This window comes from Leuciscus leuciscus (genome assembly GCF_965113295.1).
Source record: "Leuciscus leuciscus genome assembly, chromosome: 2".
In the NCBI taxonomy this organism is placed as follows: domain Eukaryota; kingdom Metazoa; phylum Chordata; class Actinopteri; order Cypriniformes; family Leuciscidae; genus Leuciscus; species Leuciscus leuciscus.
Window position 1 is genome coordinate 5692635 of NC_138726.1, and position 20217 is coordinate 5712851.

At 37.0% G+C, this 20217-nt stretch overlaps 1 protein-coding gene across 4 annotated transcripts in view; it reads right to left on the reverse strand.

Moving 5' to 3' along the window:
• Positions 1-1331: 1331 nt before the first annotated feature.
• ano1a (anoctamin 1, calcium activated chloride channel a) overlaps positions 1332-20217 on the reverse strand; it is a 63827-nt gene continuing 44941 nt past the window's right edge. For 3 of the 4 annotated variants that reach the window (XM_082160910.1, XM_082160911.1, XM_082160908.1), the window contains exons 13-26: positions 19297-19379; positions 19052-19063; positions 18411-18479; positions 17656-17730; positions 17092-17293; positions 16895-17006; positions 13968-14025; positions 13542-13642; positions 11788-11924; positions 10158-10310; positions 6937-6989; positions 5989-6173; positions 5801-5906; positions 1332-2703 (exon numbers count right to left, since the gene is read on the reverse strand). In XM_082160910.1, coding sequence (XP_082017036.1) covers positions 2506-2703; positions 5801-5906; positions 5989-6173; positions 6937-6989; positions 10158-10310; positions 11788-11924; positions 13542-13642; positions 13968-14025; positions 16895-17006; positions 17092-17293; positions 17656-17730; positions 18411-18479; positions 19052-19063; positions 19297-19379 — 1544 coding nt within the window. In that variant the 3' untranslated portion in view covers positions 1332-2505. The remainder of the gene's footprint in view (positions 2704-5800; positions 5907-5988; positions 6174-6936; positions 6990-10157; positions 10311-11787; positions 11925-13541; positions 13643-13967; positions 14026-16894; positions 17007-17091; positions 17294-17655; positions 17731-18410; positions 18480-19051; positions 19064-19296; positions 19380-20217) is intronic. The other variant, XM_082160909.1, reaches the window with a different exon arrangement.

Genomic DNA, 20217 nt, shown 5'->3' on the forward strand with positions numbered 1-20217 from the left:
CAAAAACTCTTTGACTCATTAAGTTCATTCTGAAATAAGTCGTTGTGAGAAACTGTAATAATTCTGACTGAATTTAGAACCGATCAGAACATTCGTAATTATCCGAGAACCAATGATTTGAGCTGTTGAACAAGTTCATTTGGACTGAACCGAGAGAAAAGAGCTAATGTAGCCTAATATATCACTGGATGATTATAATTGCATGATCAACACACAAACGAAACAGAATAGTTTTTTTAATAAGCACCATTTTATTAAAACCTGTATTTCCAGCTTAGAGATGACTTGGTGGAAACCTTTTGAGTGATGATTCAGCTGATGACATTTTTTTGAACCAAAAGAATCGATTCCCAAAATGAATCACACTTCAAGGAGGGCACTGCATTTGAAATTACCTCCGTATGGCAAGCCGTATTGACTTATTCATTCCCAGGTTTTGAATTCTTGATATCAACAATTACATGTTTACTGGTTAAAATGCTAATTTTTGATATTAGGAATTACGTTTCCACTAATAATAAAAAAAAAAAATCTTGATATTAACAATGATATCATCACTAGCAGAAAAAAAATAATTCTTGATATCTGTAATTGTATTTTCACTAGTGAAATGTCACCATCCGCTGCCATTCACTCCAAAAAATGCTTTTCTTACTTCGTATTTGTGTCTTGTCCAGTCCAAATATAAATGTATATATATATATATATATATATATATATATATAAAAAAATCAAGATGCATTTGCCAGAAAAGTAAAATGCCATAAGATATTCGGTCTTGTTTTCAGGGGAAATAACTCAAAATTAAGTTGTTGCTTAAAAAAAGCTAAATGATCTGTCAATGGGGTAAGAAAAATAGCCGTAATTCAAACAGAAACAAGATCATTTTTCTTACCCCATTCGCAGATAATTTTGCTTTTTTAAGCAACAACTCACTTAATTTTTATTTATTTCCCCCAGAAAACAAGATATAATATCTTATGGCCTTTTACTACTTTAGTAAATGCATCTTGATTTAAGAATTTGTAGATATTTGGACTGGAAACAACACAAAAATACTAAGTAAGAAAAGCAATTTTTGCCGTGTTCAAAGCATTGTTGACATCAAGAATTGATTTCTTAGTAGTTGAAATTCCAATTTCACATTATCAGAAATACAATTCTTACCAGTAAAGCTATTTTTATATCAATAAAAAGTTCAATAAGTTTCTTATTTAACTGGAAGGAGAGCAGCAGGCAACAAAAAGAAAAATCAAGTTTCTTTTTCAAGCAACAACATGAAACTGGCCTTTCCAGTCAGCAAAAGAGTCAATAAACATGTACGTACCAAATGTATATGACATATTTATTTTAGAAACAGTTCAAAAGCAAAAGTACAGTCATGACTTCCCATTAGCATTTTTAAAATACTCAAACTCCATGATGACACAAAAGACATTCTTTCACAGAGGTAAACAGTATGTGGATGATGTAACAGTCTAAAAATAGGTTTACATTGTACATTTATTAATAAAGGTAGAACCAAAGCCTTTTTGGAGATGCATAAAAAAAAAAAAAAAAATTCTGTAGTACGTGAGGAAAAAACATTTATATGGATTTATATTTTATATTTATATTATATTCATTTCAATTAGAACCACTCTTTTATTCATCACGCTCTTAGATACACATAATTACTTTGAATGGAAGACACATGCAACATATTGTACCAATATATTATCGGTTCCATCATCTTTGCCGTTTCATCAAAGAAAAGAGAGAGAAAACATTCAGACAGGCAGACGCAAAACTCTGTCCATACGATTGAATATTAATAAATGCAGCGCATTTCCGTGATTATTAAGGCCTCTTGAACGTCATGGGTTTCTATGCAGCGAACCCTTTATTAACAGCATTATCAGATGCACTACCTATAAACCAAGCTCTTGCATGCTGCCGAAAATATCAATCGGCATTCTGGCAAAAAAAAAGAAAAGACCAAGTGAGGTTGTAGTAACTTTGATTCATTAGTAGTGTTTTATGTCTATATTTGATAGACGCTAAAGCCTAAACAGAAACATTCATTACTATGACAGTGCAGAACTACTTCTTAGAACCTAAAAAGGAAACGGCATGATATCGATAGTTGCTAATTCACTCGGGCAGAAATATTCTGAATGAAATGTCTAATAATAAAATCATTTAAAAATCTCTTTAAATGAGTCCTATCCTATTAATAACGCAAACATAAACGTTACAATTTCATGTTAAAAGTCCTATAAAAGCGTCGTTTTTTTATTTTATTTTTCAGATAAAATGCTGAAGCAGCGATGTGTCACAAAACTACACGATACGAACCCTCTTTCTGAACCAACCTGCAGACTGCATAAAGCTGAGAGAAAAAAAGATTAAACAGAGCGTTTCGTTAACAGACCGAAGGAAATGGTATGCAAATGAGGTGTCAGTCATGTGACCTTCTTCGATGGTCGCGTTTTGTTCTGAGTTCTCTGATGGAGATCAGCTGGTCTACGCCTGTGAACTGGGACGCGAGCGCAACGGTTGAGGACTCGGGTCACCGATGGTGTTCCTGTACTTCTTGCCCCGCTCCTCCTTCATGAACAACTCAACGATGAGGTTCCTCTCCTTGTGTATCTGAACGCTAATGTCCTTGGGAATGTCTGGGATTAGCCAATCCACAAAGTCGCTCATCAGCATTACCACATTCTGGACAGAGAGAGAAGAGAGAGAATTAACACTCGTACTATAGAGTCCAGAAATACAGTCAAACCAACAATTATTCAGACACAAGATATCATTTTTGATATTTTTTTCCTAGTGGGTGCAGGACACTATAGTTCATGTATGTAAGTGAGGATAGCAAAATACAGTAAACTGTGACATATTATACCCAAAAATTCTTCATACAGTGACTATCAGTAACAAATCTGGGACCAAAAATCATTCAGACACTTTGACCTGAACATGTTTTGCTGAAGTGTTTTTTCTTTAATTGCTAATGCTCTTTTAACACACAGACTGAACTAAATGAAGCATTGCTTGCTAATTGGTTGAGCTAAACTGGTATTATCTAATTGTGTAGTTAAATTTAACAGCTGACAGATATTCAACATAATTCATTTATGAGACCGTCTAACAGAAGGATGGACAAAACCAGTGAAATATCAACTGAGTTCATAACTCTTGAGTTCTTCTTGTCATATTTTAGTACCATTTTCTGAACTATAGAGAATAAACTGTTGAAAGTGTCTAAATAAATGTTGGTTTGACTTTAGGTCAAATTGTATCACAAAAATCACAAGAAATAAAGATTAAAATGATCTATTGCATATCAAAAGTAAAGTATATTGTATAAGCATTAAGCTTTTTTTGCATTACGACATTATTTTCATGAGAATTAGGCACATTTAGCCTAACTGTAATAGAAAAAAAATAATACTTTAATGTTAAAGTACACTTGTAAGCATATACAGTGGTGGTCAAAATTGATGGCACCCCTGATAAATATGATAAAAAATGGCTGTAAAAAATAAATCTGAATTGTTTATCCTTTTGATCTTTCATTCAAAAAAATTCGCAAAAATCTAACCTTTCATTGAAGTAAAAGAATTGAAAGTGGGGGGGAAAATCACATTATAAAATAAATGTTTTTCTCCAAAACACGCTGGCCATAATTGTTGGCTCCCTGTTATTAAATACTTTTTGCAACCTCCTTTTGCCAAGATAACAGCTCTGAGTCTTCTCCTATAATGCCGGATGAGTTTGGAGAATAACTGACAAGAGATCAGAGACCATTCCTCCATACAGAATCTCTCCAGATCCTTCAGATTCACAAGTTCATGTTGGTGCTTCTTCTCTTCAGTTCACCACACTCATTTTCTATAGGGTTCAGTGTAGGGGACTGGGATGGTCATGGCAAAAGCTTCATTTTGTGCTCAGTTACCCATTTTTGTGTTGATTTTGATGTTTGTTTTGGACCGTTGTCCTGATGGAAGATCCAGCCACGGCCCATTATAAGATTTCTAGCAGAGGCCGTCAGGTTTTGATTTTTTATCTGTTTGTATTTGCTAGAATCCATAATACCATGTATCTGAACAAGATGTCCAGGATCTCCAGCAAATAAATAAACCCACAACATATAAGATCCAGCAGTATATTTAACCGTAGGCATGGGGTACTCTTCATCCCTGTGTGCACTGAACTGGGTTTGCTGCCAAAAAGCCCTTTTTTTCATCGGACCACAGAATCCAGTCCCTTTTGAAGATCCAGTCGTGTCTGACCACTGAATATGCTGGAGTTTGTTCTTGGAGGAGCGAGGAGGATTTTTCTTGAAACCCTCCCAAACAACATGTGGGGATAGAGGGGTTGTTTGATAATTTTTTTTAAGGCTTTCTGACCCCCAAGACTCAACTAATCTCTGCAATTCTCCATCTGTGATCCTTGAAGAGTCTTTGGCCACTCAAACTCTCCTCCTCACCGTGCATTAAGACAATATAGACACACGTCCTCTTCCTGGCAGAATCGTAACATCTTTAGTTGATTGGAACTTCTTAATTATTGCCCTGATGGTCAAAATGGGGATTTTCAATTCTTTAGCTATTTTCTTAGTCACTTTCTATTTTGTGAAGCTCAACAATCTTTTGCTGCACATCAGAACTATATTCTTTGGTTTTACTCATTGTGACGGATGATTAAGGGAATTTGGCCTTTGTGTTTCCTCATATTTAAACTCCTGTGAAACAAGAAGTCATAGCTGGACAATTTCATGTTCCTAGTCACCCTGGTGTGCTAAATAAAGGTAAATATTAATGGGAATATACTTCAGAGATATTTTTCTCATAAACAATTCTAGGGGTGCCAACAATTATGGCCAGCGTGTTTTGGAGAAAAACATTTATTTTATAATGTGATTTACTCCCCACTTTCAATTCTTCTACTTCAATGAAAGGTTCGATTTTTGCACTTTTTTTGAAGGAAAAATCAAAAGGATAAACAATGCAGATTTATTTTTTACAGCCATTTTTTATCATATTTATCAGGGGTGCCATCAATTTTGACCACCACTGTATTACAGTCAGTATAGGTTTCATTAACTGAAATAAAGCTGAAATATTAGAAACTGAAATGTAAATTAGATATGTTGCCTTAAGTTGAAGTACTAAAACTTAAATAAAAAGAAAGCTAAATTGAAATATTTGGGGGGATAAACCTAATAAAACATGACAAAATTCCTAAAACACAAACTAAATTGAAAATATGTCAAGTATCACTAAGTAATATGATATTAGTATATAAATAACACTGATCACAGAAGTATCTGAAATTAATTTATGCCCATTTTAATAATGGGTAGAAATAATTTAAATGGACAGTAAAGAAAATTTGATTTTAGACATTATACTAATGTGAGAATTAATGTTAATAAATTAAATATAATTTATAATTAGTGCTGTCAAATTGATTAATCACGATTAATTTAATCTTAACATAAGTTTTTGTTTATATAATTTTACTTGTGTGTTTGTGTGCCCCATTTATGTATTCATTCATATACACACACACACTATATATGTGTATGTATATTTATTTTATACACACACACACACACACACACACACACACTCATACACCGCATACAATGCGATTAATCAATTTGACAGCTCTATTTATAATTAGATCATTTTTATAATTAAAATATATTAAACAACAACAACAATAATAAAAAGATTAATCTAGAAAGTAATCAAAAAAATCAAAAAAAGTTATAATTTTGTGATTGGTGTTTAATGAATAAGGTCCTGACCTGAAAGACGATGACGAAAGCGAATCGCGCCGCCAGAATGGCCCAGAATTCTCGTGAGAACTCGTACGGCGTGTCAGACCATGGAGGGTCCCTGTAATCTTTATATCTGTGGATCGTGTAAACATTATGAATATAATATACAGTCACACTGTACACCTAATCTCCACACAGAGCAACAGCTTGCGCACCTGCAGACGTCGACGCGGTATCCCAGGTGTAGCGGCTCCAGGGGTTCAGTGCCAGGCTGGAAGTGACTGACGTTGAAGTACGAGAGCGTGTGATTGACGAAGCCGTGAAGAGTCCCGTCTGGACTGTACATGTACTGGTAGACCAGGCGTGGGATGAAGTCAGAGGTGAAGGAGATCACAAACGCCTAGAGAGGGACACAGGAACACGAGTTAATGCGTTTGTGTGTCTCTGATACTCCGTTTCCAAGGCTGTGTTTGAAATCGCCCCCTATACCCGGCCTTAAATAGGGCATTATTTGAGGAGACAGACAATTATAGTAGTGTCCGAAACCATAGTGGACGTTATCATTCAAACCCATAATGCACTGGGTGTACAACCAATATCAACAGCTAGAAAATACCCATAATGCATGAATGAATTCCCGTGTTTCACCAGAAGATGGCGCTCACAGCTCAATCATCCATTTTCCAAACCGCTGGTCTAATTATGGCTTCAGGTATAAATTCCTTCTTAGTTGATTATTAATTAAGCTTTCTCAATGACAGAGTTCAAGATCTATCTTTTCATTACTACTGGAGCTGCCAGTTAGCTAAGCTTCAAATGATTATTAAACAGCACAAACTATGCAAACTCAAGTGTCCGGATTCACTCCTTCAACTGAACTATATTAGTGGAGTACTGTAGGGAATAGTGAATGAGGGTACGGGGGGGGATTTAAACACAGCTCTAGTAATGGCAGATTTCTTTCACCTGCTGAAAATGAAGTCAGATCATTTAGAAAAGTTTATAGCACACCTGTGTAAAATCATAACTCTGAGTAGAAGCAATATACTGACACTTTCCAGCACTATGAATTACTTTGAGAGCTGAGCAGAACACACTTCATGACAGGTTCATCACAGTCACAGCTGATGCTTCAGAACAAACACAGGGAACTGTAAACCTACATTAACAATGACGGCCACTTTGCTGAGTCCTCTGAGAAGAGTGTACCAGATTCCTGAAACACAGACCAGACATTAGATTACACATATTTGTGTGTTATATTTGCAGCTGGGTAAGGCTGAATGTAAATCCCTTAATCGTCATTAAAATAAATAAACACTTTTTAAAAATATCATCTTAAAAACAATCTTAAAAGAATTAACATAAGCAGGTTTCATGAGATTCAGCCATAAAGGCACATATTACCACTAGGTGGTGATGAATGACGGTCATAAAACATGGGGATCAGTGTATATCAAGCCATTTTCCTTGGTGTAATATAATCATTTGCAGCTTAATCTTGAACATAATTTCCCTTTTTAGCCTTTCACTGGGATTAAACAGTGTATTGCATTGAAAACATGCATCATACTAAAGACAGTTAGGGGAGTCTGGGGCAAGTTGTCACACTCCAGTGAATATTTCTCATGGTTGGTTCATTGTAAAAGTCAGTTTCTGTATAGATAGACACATACCTTTAGATTTGGCTTCACAAAAAGCTATGGAACATTTACATAATTTCCCAGAAAATTAAGAATCGGTTCATTTACCACACGCTGACTAACACTGACCCCATAGCAGGGCAAGTTAGGTATATAATATAATATTATATATATATCCATTACTCCATTGTAAATGCAAGAAATAAAACATGATGAAAACACAAAGATGTCACATCTGAAAGGCCAAATCAGTAAAAGAAATGAACTTTTAATTAAGGGGTGGCATTTGCTCCCGTAATTTGATTTAAAGGGACTTTTTTCCCCCCTTTATAAGGACAATTTGTTTTATAATCGTATTATTCTAATTGAATTTACTGACTGAATTTAAGAATTTGACAAAAGATGAAGAATACGTTTGATAAAACACTAAAAGGCTGTAACCAATCAAAATAAATCACTATCAACAAAATAATGTTTTTGTTTGTTTGTTTTTGCACTGCAGAAGTGTCACAGATGATGCCTGAAGTGAAAACTGCATAAATGTTATAAGATTAATATTTTAAATATAAAATTATTAATTAAAAACTACTGTTAAACTGCCACTAGGTGAAAGAAAGTCTTAATAAGTGAATTATTAAATCATTCATTCAAACGATCCGTTCGAAACAGATCATTGGCTGCGTTTAACTGCACTTTTAGACATAAGGTGTGCCCCAGTTCTTGTACTTATGCACTACTCTATGAGGTTTTGCAATATAAATAGTGCGAGAAAAAGAAAAAGTGTACTTTAAATACCCTGATGATGCACTTTGTCTTAATTACTTATGCGCTTCATGCGCTCGACTGTCACAGCTTTAATTATGTACCGGAGGGGGAGGGGCATCAGACTCTGATGTTAAATTACAAAATAACCTTATAAAACTTATACACTGCATGGTTGAGTACATGTATAAGTGCATAGTGCGTCATCTGGGACACAACTATATACTCACGAACTTCCCTAAGCACTTCCCCTCAAGGGATTTAAAGGAAGTTTATTTGGATAGACCCTCGACCCCTCGATTTTGACAGAGGGAGCGATTCCACTCGTATGTACACTTCAGGCAGATCCATAGACCACAATGCAACATGATTGTGGCATCATAACAGCAACTCGCAGTGCTCGTACTTAATTTACCCACAAGTAATCAAGTAAACACATTTCAAGGGTACCACGAGTAGTGGGCACTCGTGCAAAGATGTACATCCGAGTGAACAAGACGGAGAGAAGGGCATAAAAAAAGAGGAGTTAAACTCAGCCATTCAGGAACGAAGCAGGTGAGAGTCTCTGCAGGAGTGAGTCATTGAATCATTCACTCAACTGAACTGCTCAACAATGCTCAACTAAACTAGATGCGTAACTATTCTAATGTGGCGGTGTTTGGAACTATATTCATTGGTGAGAACATGCAATATTGTGTCTAAAATTATTGATAAGAGAAACTAAGCTTTTCGAAACTTTGAATCAATTGCTTTGCAAAATGATTCACTGTTTCGAAGCGCTGGAAACACCACACGCTGGTGACTCACGTCTGCTGGTCAAAACTGTGTAAATGCAATGAACACTGCAAAAACATGCATAAAAACACCTTTTACAAACCAATAACAAATGGTTTATTAAAAGTGCTATCTATTAAATGCAACTTACAAATCATCTAATACGTGTCTGTATAATATGCGTTATTTTATTAAATTGTAAGACTTTTTGTTTTATGGAGAGTTTGGTTAATCAAGCCAATAAGAGACTATTAAAAGGAACCGTATGTAAGAAATGTATTTCAATTAATCATAAAATGGCCCTGATGTGTCACTAGACATTAAGAAATCATGTTCATTTCAAATACTTATATCACTGACAACAGTAGTCCGGCCAGGATATTGTCATTTAAAAAGTGAAGTTGCAGCCCTCAACTGATGTTGATGTTGTCATGTTGTGTTTTGGCCTGATGCTCCACCCTCCACCTATCTACCAATCACGAAGTCAGTAGTGTTTCGGCATCCGGGTTGCCAGCTCTGCTCTAGTTACCACAGCTTCCGCTACAAACGCTCCTGCTGGATCCTGCAGCCTATGGCAACCTCGAGTCAGGGGGGAGGGGGAGGGGATACACCGCTCTACAGTAATTTGAAAGTGATTGCAGTACCAGTTTTGGCCACAATCTTACATACGGTTCCTTTAACTACAACTCTCCCTTTTAATTATACAAACGTGGCATTAAAAATGTCTACAAATTTATAAAACTGATCTGAGTTCGACAAAAAAAAACATAGACACTGGATTATGGGTTGACAGCAGTTGAAATTTGGAAACGTTTCGAAATAATTATGACTTAAAGCGTTTACTCAAATCACGTCAGTTCAATATGCCGTCCGAATCACTGATCAGAAACAAATGATTTGCAAAGGTTTCGAAAAGAACACATACGATCTAAAATGAAAGTCACTTGATATTAAGTTCTTGTTTATTCAGCTGTTGTATAAAATCAATATCACATTTGCAGTTGTGTGTATCACAGGTTATAAATAAGTCCTATAAAAAGCTTAAACGGGGCATTTTCTGTCCCCATATTTTGGAGTATGTATATTTAGTTGCGTCTTATTATGAGTATAAATCACAAAAGACACTCAAACATGTTTACATTACATAATTGCCAAACAAACAAACAAGCATTGGATGCACTGAAAATCGGTGTGAAGATACTGACCAATGTCTTTTGCTCTTACAGCAATCGGTCTTCTCAGTTCCGTCACAAACTTTTTGGCATCGAGACGGATCTCGATGATGTTGTTCAGTAGAGCAAAGAGCGGAGCCAGCGGAAAGGAGGCCACGAACAAGGTCACCATCCCAAACTGAATGACTAGTTAAGAGAAAGAAACAAAAACATCCAGCTTCCACAGAAGTTCCACTGAAGCAAAACTCAGAATTATTTAGAATTACAGAGAACATCTTATCAGATATAATTAAAATAAATCAGATGTTGGTACGCTGGGAAACTTAAAGGGGTGGTATAATGCCCTTTTCACAAGTAAAATGATGTCCCCAGAGTGTGTATGTGAAGTTTTAGCTCAAAATACCTTACAGATATTTTTATAAAGCATGTTAAAATTGTCACTTTTTGAGGGTGAGCAAAAACGCACCGTTTTTATGTCTGTTCCTTTAAATGCAAATGAGCTGCTGCTCCCGGCACAGGGGGCGGAGCTACAACAGCTTGTGTCTTGAAAATTACAAAAAGTTCCAACCGGAGTCAGACAATGATGGAGAGACTCAAGAAGAAGTGACAACAAAACAACATTTCTGAATGGTTAGTTGATGAATTTATGTAGCTTATGTGTAGTTGTCTTCTAGTCATTGATTAGCATATTCTGTCATGATAATCTATAAATCACATTCCCGGGGGCGGGGTTTATGTACATTTTAGGGTTAGTGATGTCACTAACCCGAGAGGAAGCTCGTTTAGTCCCGACCAGCCGTTTGTTGTAGTCCTTAAAAAGCGATTTCTTTAAAAGCAAATATCTCCCTTTGCTTTGTACTTTGAGCGCCGTGACTTTGCAGATGTTGTTTATGCTCAAACAGCAACATTACACACTCACTAAAGTTAAAAAAGTGAAATCATAATCAACCACCCCTTTAAGAATCAAAAACAGAATAATTCACAAGGACTAACATCCTTTTTGTTTCCTTCTAGTGTGTCTGATGCTCCTGAAACCAGTTTAGGGTCTCAGGAGGAGTATGGTTTAAAGATGGAGGAACGGGACGGGAGAGACAGCGAGAGATGGAGTGATAGAAGTATGGATGGAGGATGGTAGGTGAGGGGGCGGGGTGTTATTAATGAATTCAAGCCAGAACTAAAGCTCATAATCTCACACTGCTCTGCCAGCCCCCCTTTGGACCCATAATGCCTCTCTCTTAGCAGAAGTCCAGCCCACGCTGAAGCACAGATGAGGCGAGATAAGAGGAGGGGCCGGTAACACACCAACTCCACGTATTATATTAATAATACTGCAGATCCTTCACCGCATGGATGTGCATTTACCCTGTTTACCATGCATGCTGTCTGAATTACACTCGTATACTAGGGCTTTGAACAGATGAGGTGTATAAATCTGTCTAGTTGTGTTTAGACATTTCAATTAGTGTTTGTGGACGGCACGGATTTAATAATTCATCATCGGAAATTGTAATTATGATACATCTGTAATGATGCCAAGTTCCTTCATGAGTGCAGAAAACAGAGCCAGCAGGACCAGGAGAGAATGGAAATAAACGTTTATACATCTGTAAGTGTGTGTGTGTGTGTGTGTGTGTGTGTGGGCGCGTATTGTGTTCTGACTCACTCATTTCCATGTACTCTGGGTTGAGTCCGACAAAGGGCCCAAGGAAGTGGTCCTTCTCGTGGCGATGAAGCGTTTTGTTCAGCTCTTCCTGATGCTTTTTGTCTATCTTGCGTTGTCGGAGCAGTTTCTTCAGTTTCCTGTGACACACATACAGTAATAAATCACTGAATTCAAGCATATTCATTACATGATGAGCTCATTTGCAGACCCTCACGAACGCTCAGATCAGATTAAATTACACATCTGTATTATTTTCCGCCATTTTAATAATATATTCTACATACAGTTTGTGAAAAGTTTTTTTTTTTTAAACAAAAGGAAATGTATAACTTTATTCAGCAAGAATACACTAAACTGATTATTAATATTTGAGCATCAATAATAACTGATAATAACTGACCACCAAATCAGCATATTAGAAAGATTTCTGAAGGATCACGTGACACTCAAGACTGGAGTGATGATGTTGAAAATTCAGCTTTGATCACAGAAATACATTATATTTTAAAATATATTAAAACAGAATATAGTTGTCTAAAAATACTAATAATATTAATGTTATTGTTTTTACTTTATTTTTAGATCAAATAAATGTATTCTTGGTGAGCATAAGAGTTTTCTTTAAATATAAATAAATAAATAATAAATATATATATATAATTAATTTTACATTTTGTAATACCTACATCTATACCTTTTATTATATGACTTAAATGGCTAAAGAGCGACATGTATATATTTTTTTCAAATCAGAAAAACAATATTTCCAACCAAGCAGTCCAAAAAGTAGGAATAAAAAATGCTTTTGATTTTGCATTAAACTATAAGAACAATATTTTAATATTGATATTAATATGCACTGATATAACAACAGATAGCAATAAACACTATTTACTGAGATTTTTGTAAAAAATAAAAAATTAAGCACATGAAAAATATCAAGTGAATTTGCAAGCAAAATAATTGTGACTACACTTACTACAGTAGGTAAAGTCTTGACTAGGTCTTGTTAAGTTGTGACGTATGGGAACTGAAGTGAGTTCAAAAGCATTATTTATATCTAGCACATCTTTATGCTAAGCTTTTAAAAACTCAGTGTTTGGACTCATGGCATCCCGGACACCAATATTTTAAAGATTCATAAAAACATTATTTCACTGTCTGGTCAATCGAGATTTCGCTATGGAAATTAAGGTTAGGATCATGCTGTTGTTGTTTTGTTTTGTTTTTTTGTGAAAACCCGTGAGCGTATATTCGCACAGTTTGTTGTTTGCTTTTGGGCTCTGAAGGAGTAATTGGACCCAGAAATTGTGACGTGTAACTTAACATTTTGCAGATTTCCCCAAAACTTTGCTCAGAAAATCAGATTTTTTTTTGTTGCAGATTCTGTCTGGATCTGCTGGATGTATGTCTTTTACCATGTGTTACTTTCAGAACCATTTGCATGAGATAAGCTTAAAATGCAGTATATTTGCATTTGTCCAAGAACAACAAAATGCATTTGCAAGCATGGCACAAAATAGGTCAGCAAGGTTTGTCCATGAAAAGAGCTTCAAGAAAGGATCATGCAAGGTCTTTAAAAATTCTCTGGTATGAAAAACAAAGTAGCCTACAACTATTCCCTAAAGAATGCATGTCTAGAAATGTACACCACGCCTATAATGCAGAGTGGAAATTGATCAGATATCTTTCCTCTATGAGGGAATAATGACTTAGAGATGTGCCTACATGTTCTCTATGCTGAATGTACTCACGGAACGCCAATCTCAAACAGGTTATTCTGGATGAGCTGTTTGCCAAGCATGGTGATGCAGAGCTGAATGCACAACTCCATCAGACAGCCGGCATGAGCGCACTGTAGGGTGAGACAAAGAGAGACTTCAGTCAGTTACTGTGGTGTACAAACCTTCGCATGTGTTAGTCATAAGGACTGAGGTAACTAGGACAATCTGGCAAGTTATTTTTCATATGATGATGTGGTTACAAGACTCCAAAAATAGAGTATGGCTCAGAATGGATTTTGCTTATACACACATACATACATACATACATACACACCAGTTGGTCAATGAGACTGGTCATTTATCTTCAGGAAATTATTTCACAGTTTATGACTCCTCCTCACTCTTGAAAACCAAACACACACACGTAAAGAAGGAAGTTGAAAACGAGATAAGCACCTCTTCCATCCGGTAAGACCCCAATACGTAGATATATTTGCCCGGGCGTCCGATGAGTCTGGAGGCATTGGATAGAGGAAGGTCAAGAGCTGAATTTACCAGCCACTGCACAAATGCAAGTGGAGATTCACAAAACAGACATTACAGTAAAGGTACTTTAAAAGGGAAGTGTGGGGGGGGGGGGGGGGGGAGCAATATTATACTGCTCAGAAACCAAAAACCAGCATGGGAGGCACACATAGAAATTCATGCTGGTCTAAGCTGGTTTCCAGCAAGGACAATACCCAGTTTTGGTCAAATTCTAAAAGGGTGTTCACAGTGACAGGTGTACATGATGATAAACAACCATTTTCCTAGAGTGATTGCGATTTCATTGGAGTTGAGTGGCGCATGAGGGGGTATAAGAAGCTGTGAATACCAAAGACAGGTAACTGCCAGTGCCAGTTAAATACCATTGAAAGGAAGGAATGCAGGGAGTCACTGTGAATGCACCATAAAAGAGCAAAGTGATTTGCCAATACAAGTCTGCAGTAGTAAGTGTATACGTAATACATTGTTTCTTTTGTTTAGAGTATTAAAAAAGGAGTTGTTGGTGTTTTAATTGCTCTTGTACTGAAGGGCAGTCCCAGTCTTGCAGTATTTTTGTTTCAGCCTTTGGCAATATATGCATTGTTTCGCTAATCCAAAAGGCGTTTAGCGGTTTTTAATTCAATACTGATAACTCACAAGCCGTGACACACCATGCCGACATTAAAAGAACTAACGGTGATGAAAACCGAACGTGTTGTCGCCTCGTGCCGGCTAAAAAGCTGCGCTTGAACACACCGCATAGACTACAGCTGACTGTCACCTAGCATGTGCGTTCTGAGCCTGCATGTAAGGAAATTACTATCTATATCGGCAGGTTTCAACAGTCTATATTCGTCTTTCAAAAAGGAACCAAAACTAGAACTGCAGATATACAAACCATTAACAAAGCAGTGCTTGTTTACCATTTTGAATATCATTCATGTTGATCACTTTCTTCATTCCAGACGGTTGATGTTGTTATGAAAATATTTGTGCATTGGAATGCTTAGGTAAGATGGCATAAAATTATAACAGCCTTCTGTCTGTGTCGTCTTGACTTCTTTGCTCGCTTTTATCACTTTTGCTTTTATTCTCGTACACTGACTCGTTTGCTAAGCTGAACAGCCAATTAGAGTTCTCTGTCTCACTGACGGACGCCAATTCAACATGCTCAATTGGCCAAAAAGCCCACTGACGGGGTCTGACGGTACGGAGCACACCACAAAAACTGGGCCGGCCGATGCTCAAGGACCGACCATCGGCTTGGTGTGTCAGGGTCTTAACAATCCTTATTATGTGAAGCCCTCCTTGTTTGAATAATTAACTTATGTAATGACCCGGATGAGTACCTGTGCAACTGAACTTTTTGTACAAGTCCTTATACGAACAAGGCACTTATTTCTACCTTCATTTCTCTTTTATGTGTTGTGCATTTTTCAACCCCCTTTAATAGCAAGAGACAACGGATCTTGTTTGGCACTTCCTCATCAACTCTGGAAATGCAAAAGTCAGGAGTAAACAAATTAGCCTTTTAAATTTTATGCAATTACTATGCCAGTAATTCTGTAGGTCGTTATATATCATCCTCGACATCAGCTTGGCTATTATCCACTTTCCCTGAAGCTGGTTGCCCAATTGTGGTTCTTGGTTATACAGTCACCTGAATAAGCTTGTTTAACCTCACCATCTCACCAACTTACAAATCAGGAAACCTATTGGGCCTCATTTACACAAGTAACTGTACCACAGACAATGGCCTTGTTAATCCATTGCATTGCACATTTGTGATTTCCACCTTGCTGCACACTATAGTTTTCTTCCAATATAACCTCCACTCCCTCTTACCCACCAATCTTTTTTCCGTACGCACCTACCTCTCTTCACCATGCTAAAAGCTCCTCCTCTCTTATGTAAATAATGCATTTACATCCACTTGAACATCTTGTCTAGACATCATCTGTCCTCCCTCCTCCAGGCCTGTTTGCACAAAACGCCCACTAACCCCTGGACATCAGATGTTCTTTGTGAAACCAAACTCAAGAGAGAAAATGGCATCAATCGAAGGTTCCTAGTGAAATGAGTATCATAAGTCACTGATCTCTTTTTGCCAATTTAAAAGCAGACACTCGAAAGCAGAAATGAATCAGGAGACCATCTCTCTGTCACTGAAGCCCTTGCGGCTGGCAAAAGATGCACCTAGATCAATTGTCCTGCTGTCTGCTAATGCTAATCCACAGAACCTACTATTAATAAGGTATCTTGGAAGGGAGCAGCATCTTAAATCACATCAACTTTCCATGGGGGTACCTCAGGGTTCAGTGCTTGGCCCCTTCCCCTTTCCGTTATACATAATCATTGGGATCTAGACACATGGATTTTGGATGAAGCATGAAGCATGAAGCATGCAGCACAATTCCTTGTCAAGGCTGTTGTCATCTCTAGACTGGACTACTGCAATGCTCTTGCAAAACTCAATCCTTCCTACATGCATGATTAAACCTCTACAAATGATTCAGTGTGTGTTGTGTTAACATTGATAATCCCCATGCTGCCACCCTGAGCTCTATTATTTTACCCAGTATTTGTGTGCTGTGATATTTTTATGGTTTTTAATTAGTTTGGTTTATCCTAGCAACATGTTAACATCAAAATCTCTCACGTTCTTCATGTGAAGATCACTATTTGTAGAGAGTTACTATCTATACGGCATTTCAAATTCGATTCAAATGTAGGCAGTAGACAGCAGGGCAGCTCACCAAGTTATGAAACAGAGCTTGTCGCTCTAACAAAGCGAATCCCATTGCAGACTTATTAATAACTGATAGTTTCAGAGTGACTGCTTGGTCCAATGCTCTTACCTGCCTCTGAAGAATGCCAGGTACACAATAGGGGTAAATGCATTTGCAAACTTCAGTATGAACGTCTTGAAGATCAGCCTCTCCTCAAAGCTTTTGTCAGTTTTTGGAACCTCTGATGAGTTGAAAAGAACAGCACATACTGTAACCACAGGTTTTTGCAACAAGCTAAATGTCTTGAAAACCGTATCCAGACGTACCCATAATAGTGAGCCAACGTGCAATTGCTCCATAGACCTCATCCATGATGATGATGATGATAAGGTTGATGACAGCCCCAGTGGTTTTAACGGTGGCCCGTATATTAGTGCGGAAAGTGGGAGTGGAACTCATGTGCAGGGCTGTCATAATGGAGACCCTGTATAGCACCACACCAAACACGATGGCCAAGGTCACAAAGATCTGCATTGAGCACACAAATGCACACAATAAGAAAAGACATAATCTAATGATTTACTAACACCAATTAGATGCAGGATCGTGAAAAAGCCAATGTATTAGGTTTCCAACACCAAACACACTTCACAGATGTACATTTATTCTGCAATGAAAATGTCTGATAATAGGGGGCTTAATGAGATCAAGTGAGTTGTATTCGGCTGTTCGTGTGATTTCAGCGTGATGGCCACCCATATTTAAAATAAATTGACTGGTTGTTGAACAAAAAGTACTTGAACTACTAAATAAGTCTAGCATAATTCAATTTATTGCAAAAGAATATAGCATTATACCACAATAAATCTAATAAATGAATCAGGTCTTACCAAAAAAATCATCATGACGATAATGGTCATGTAAGCTGGCATTCTGTCTGTGCATGTCAGCTTCACATTTCCAGTCTAGAAACAAGACATGAATTGTCAAATGTGAGTTAAAAACATACACCTTTACACATACATCTAGCAACAGGAGCTTAAGCAATCCTCCAACACGCTATGGCCTGCGAAGGGACAGATAGGGTCAAGCCAAGCAGAGGAAAACAAGCCCTTAGACATGCTTTACAGCTGTCCTGTCACATAACATTTATACTGCAACTAGGTCAACATCTACTGAGCATAAAACCCAATAATCCAGACATCCCTATGACAGCAAGGATGGCATGCATAAGTCTACAGACCAAAACATTGTAAGAGCAGCACTGCCTGTGCTGTGCCAAGCACAAATAAATGCACTTTTTTTTTGAATCAGCATATGGTCTGGTCCACATTGTAGATTATTCCAGCCAAGAACTACCCACTTGGACAAGGGGCCTACTGATCAACAATGACAAACTATATACACACACACACACAGTTGGTCTTATTTATGTACACACACAAGACTAAACTGTGCCTTTGTGACAAATTTGTTGAAATGTGAAAATACCTGTTTTATCATGGAGATATAGATCACCCTGACACCCAGAAATTGTGTAAAGCCAGCCAATTAGATTATATCTTGGATTTTTGAGAAAGTTATTGCCATTTCTGTTTGCAATATGCCTCAGTGAATGGTCATCTGTAGATTCACAAAGACATACCTTTGGAGATTTCTCTTTCTTCAAGGACTTCTTCATGACATGGAACTCATACTCTGCTCTAGGATGACTCTGGGAAAAACAGAGAAAGCAATTCATAACACGTACAGTACAGGAATTAAACCAGTTAAAAAAATCAAAAAAAAAAAAAAAAAAAGTGGAGAGAGATAACTGGTTATGGAGCCAAAAAGCAGCCATGTGCATGATCAGTGATTAGAACAGAAATTCTGGTAATAGCAACACATTAGACGTTCAGTGAAAGTATAATCCTTAAAACCAAAAGCTCTCAGCACCTTGAAAACATATTCCTTTCCACAATCAGCAGCTTTAGGTTTTATTAGTTCCACCTCCTCATTTTATCCACATAAACAGTGGCAAGCCCAGAAAGACTGTGACTGCCGAAAGGAAAGTGAGCAGCTTTTGACCTGTAAGGCCGGAGGAAGAGAGAAGAGGAATCTCCCAGACCTCCACAACAACAGACCGAGAGGTAGTGCTGGTGAAATACTTTACACAAGCAAGAATGTGACGACAATGCTTGAAGACGACTTTTAAAGATATGAAGAATTTGTTAGTACTAAAATGCGACTGTAAGGTTAGGAAATAAATAAATTCAGTTAATACTATGAATGAACCAATTTCCAAACCTTTTGTTTCTCCTATACAAAACAGGACAAAAAAACAAAACAGTGAAAAACAGTTTGATTTCATGGCAATGAATCAATAAAAAAAGGACATCTTTTAATTCTTTACACCCAAGCCTCAGGATAATAACTCATTACTAGAAAATAATATAACACGCCTACAAAACATTAATAAACCCACATCATTATCTTATCAACATGTCTTATATTGACAGTTTTCTCAGTCAACATGGGTGTGCGAGACTAACCTCTGTGTCTTCAAAGCCGGTCATGTCCCAGATGTAATTTAGCCTCATTTGCCTTCTCTTCCAGTGCTCCATAAACATGGTGGCTGTGTGACACAGAGGTAAACTTCACCAACAAACCCACATTAATAAATACGGATCGGCTCAGTGCTGTTTATGTCAGTTTATGGTAGCTACAAGTGAAGTCTTTTTGTTTATACATCCAGGCTCGTGAAATATTTTTCGTGAAATAACTTTGGAAAGGACTCGTACACAGATGTTTTTCTAAAGAGCCAGTTTCTTCAATAGCATTGGGCTGTAAAACCTTTTTTAGGAATCTGTATTTTAATAGTGTTTTCACACTTAGTTTTAAGGGTCTGAGTCTGGTTTACAATTTTAGGAAAAGTGTGAATGCTCCCAACAATCTCAGTCAACCCAACGAACTCATTTAATGAGAACTAAACCGAAACCATCTGAGGAAGTCATCCGAGTACAGTTCACTTTTGGTCAGTGTGCTCTTCTGTCATTTTTGACCAAAATTTTTTACGTTTTATTTCGAATTTTTTACTTCATCAGAATGATACGAAACTTGGTAAAGGTTTTGGTACTTGCTATGCACGCACGCACACGCACGCAAAAATAGTCACTGGTCAAAAATTACGGCATTGGAACTGAATGGGAAACGAACTTCATCTAGTGGAAACGTTTGGTACTGCACCCAAACAAAATCTTACTGAAAGCTCAAGTTTTGAGATATCAACCTCAAATTTGGAACACAAGATTTATGTTTAGATTTATGACTTCGATTTCTCAGTTTAAGAATAAAACAATTTAAGTTGGAAATTTCCTTTTCAGGTCTATGCTAAAAAAAAGTGTTATAAATGGATTATAACTACTGCATAAATATAATTTAGTACTATAAAATCCCCTAAAAATACAAATTAT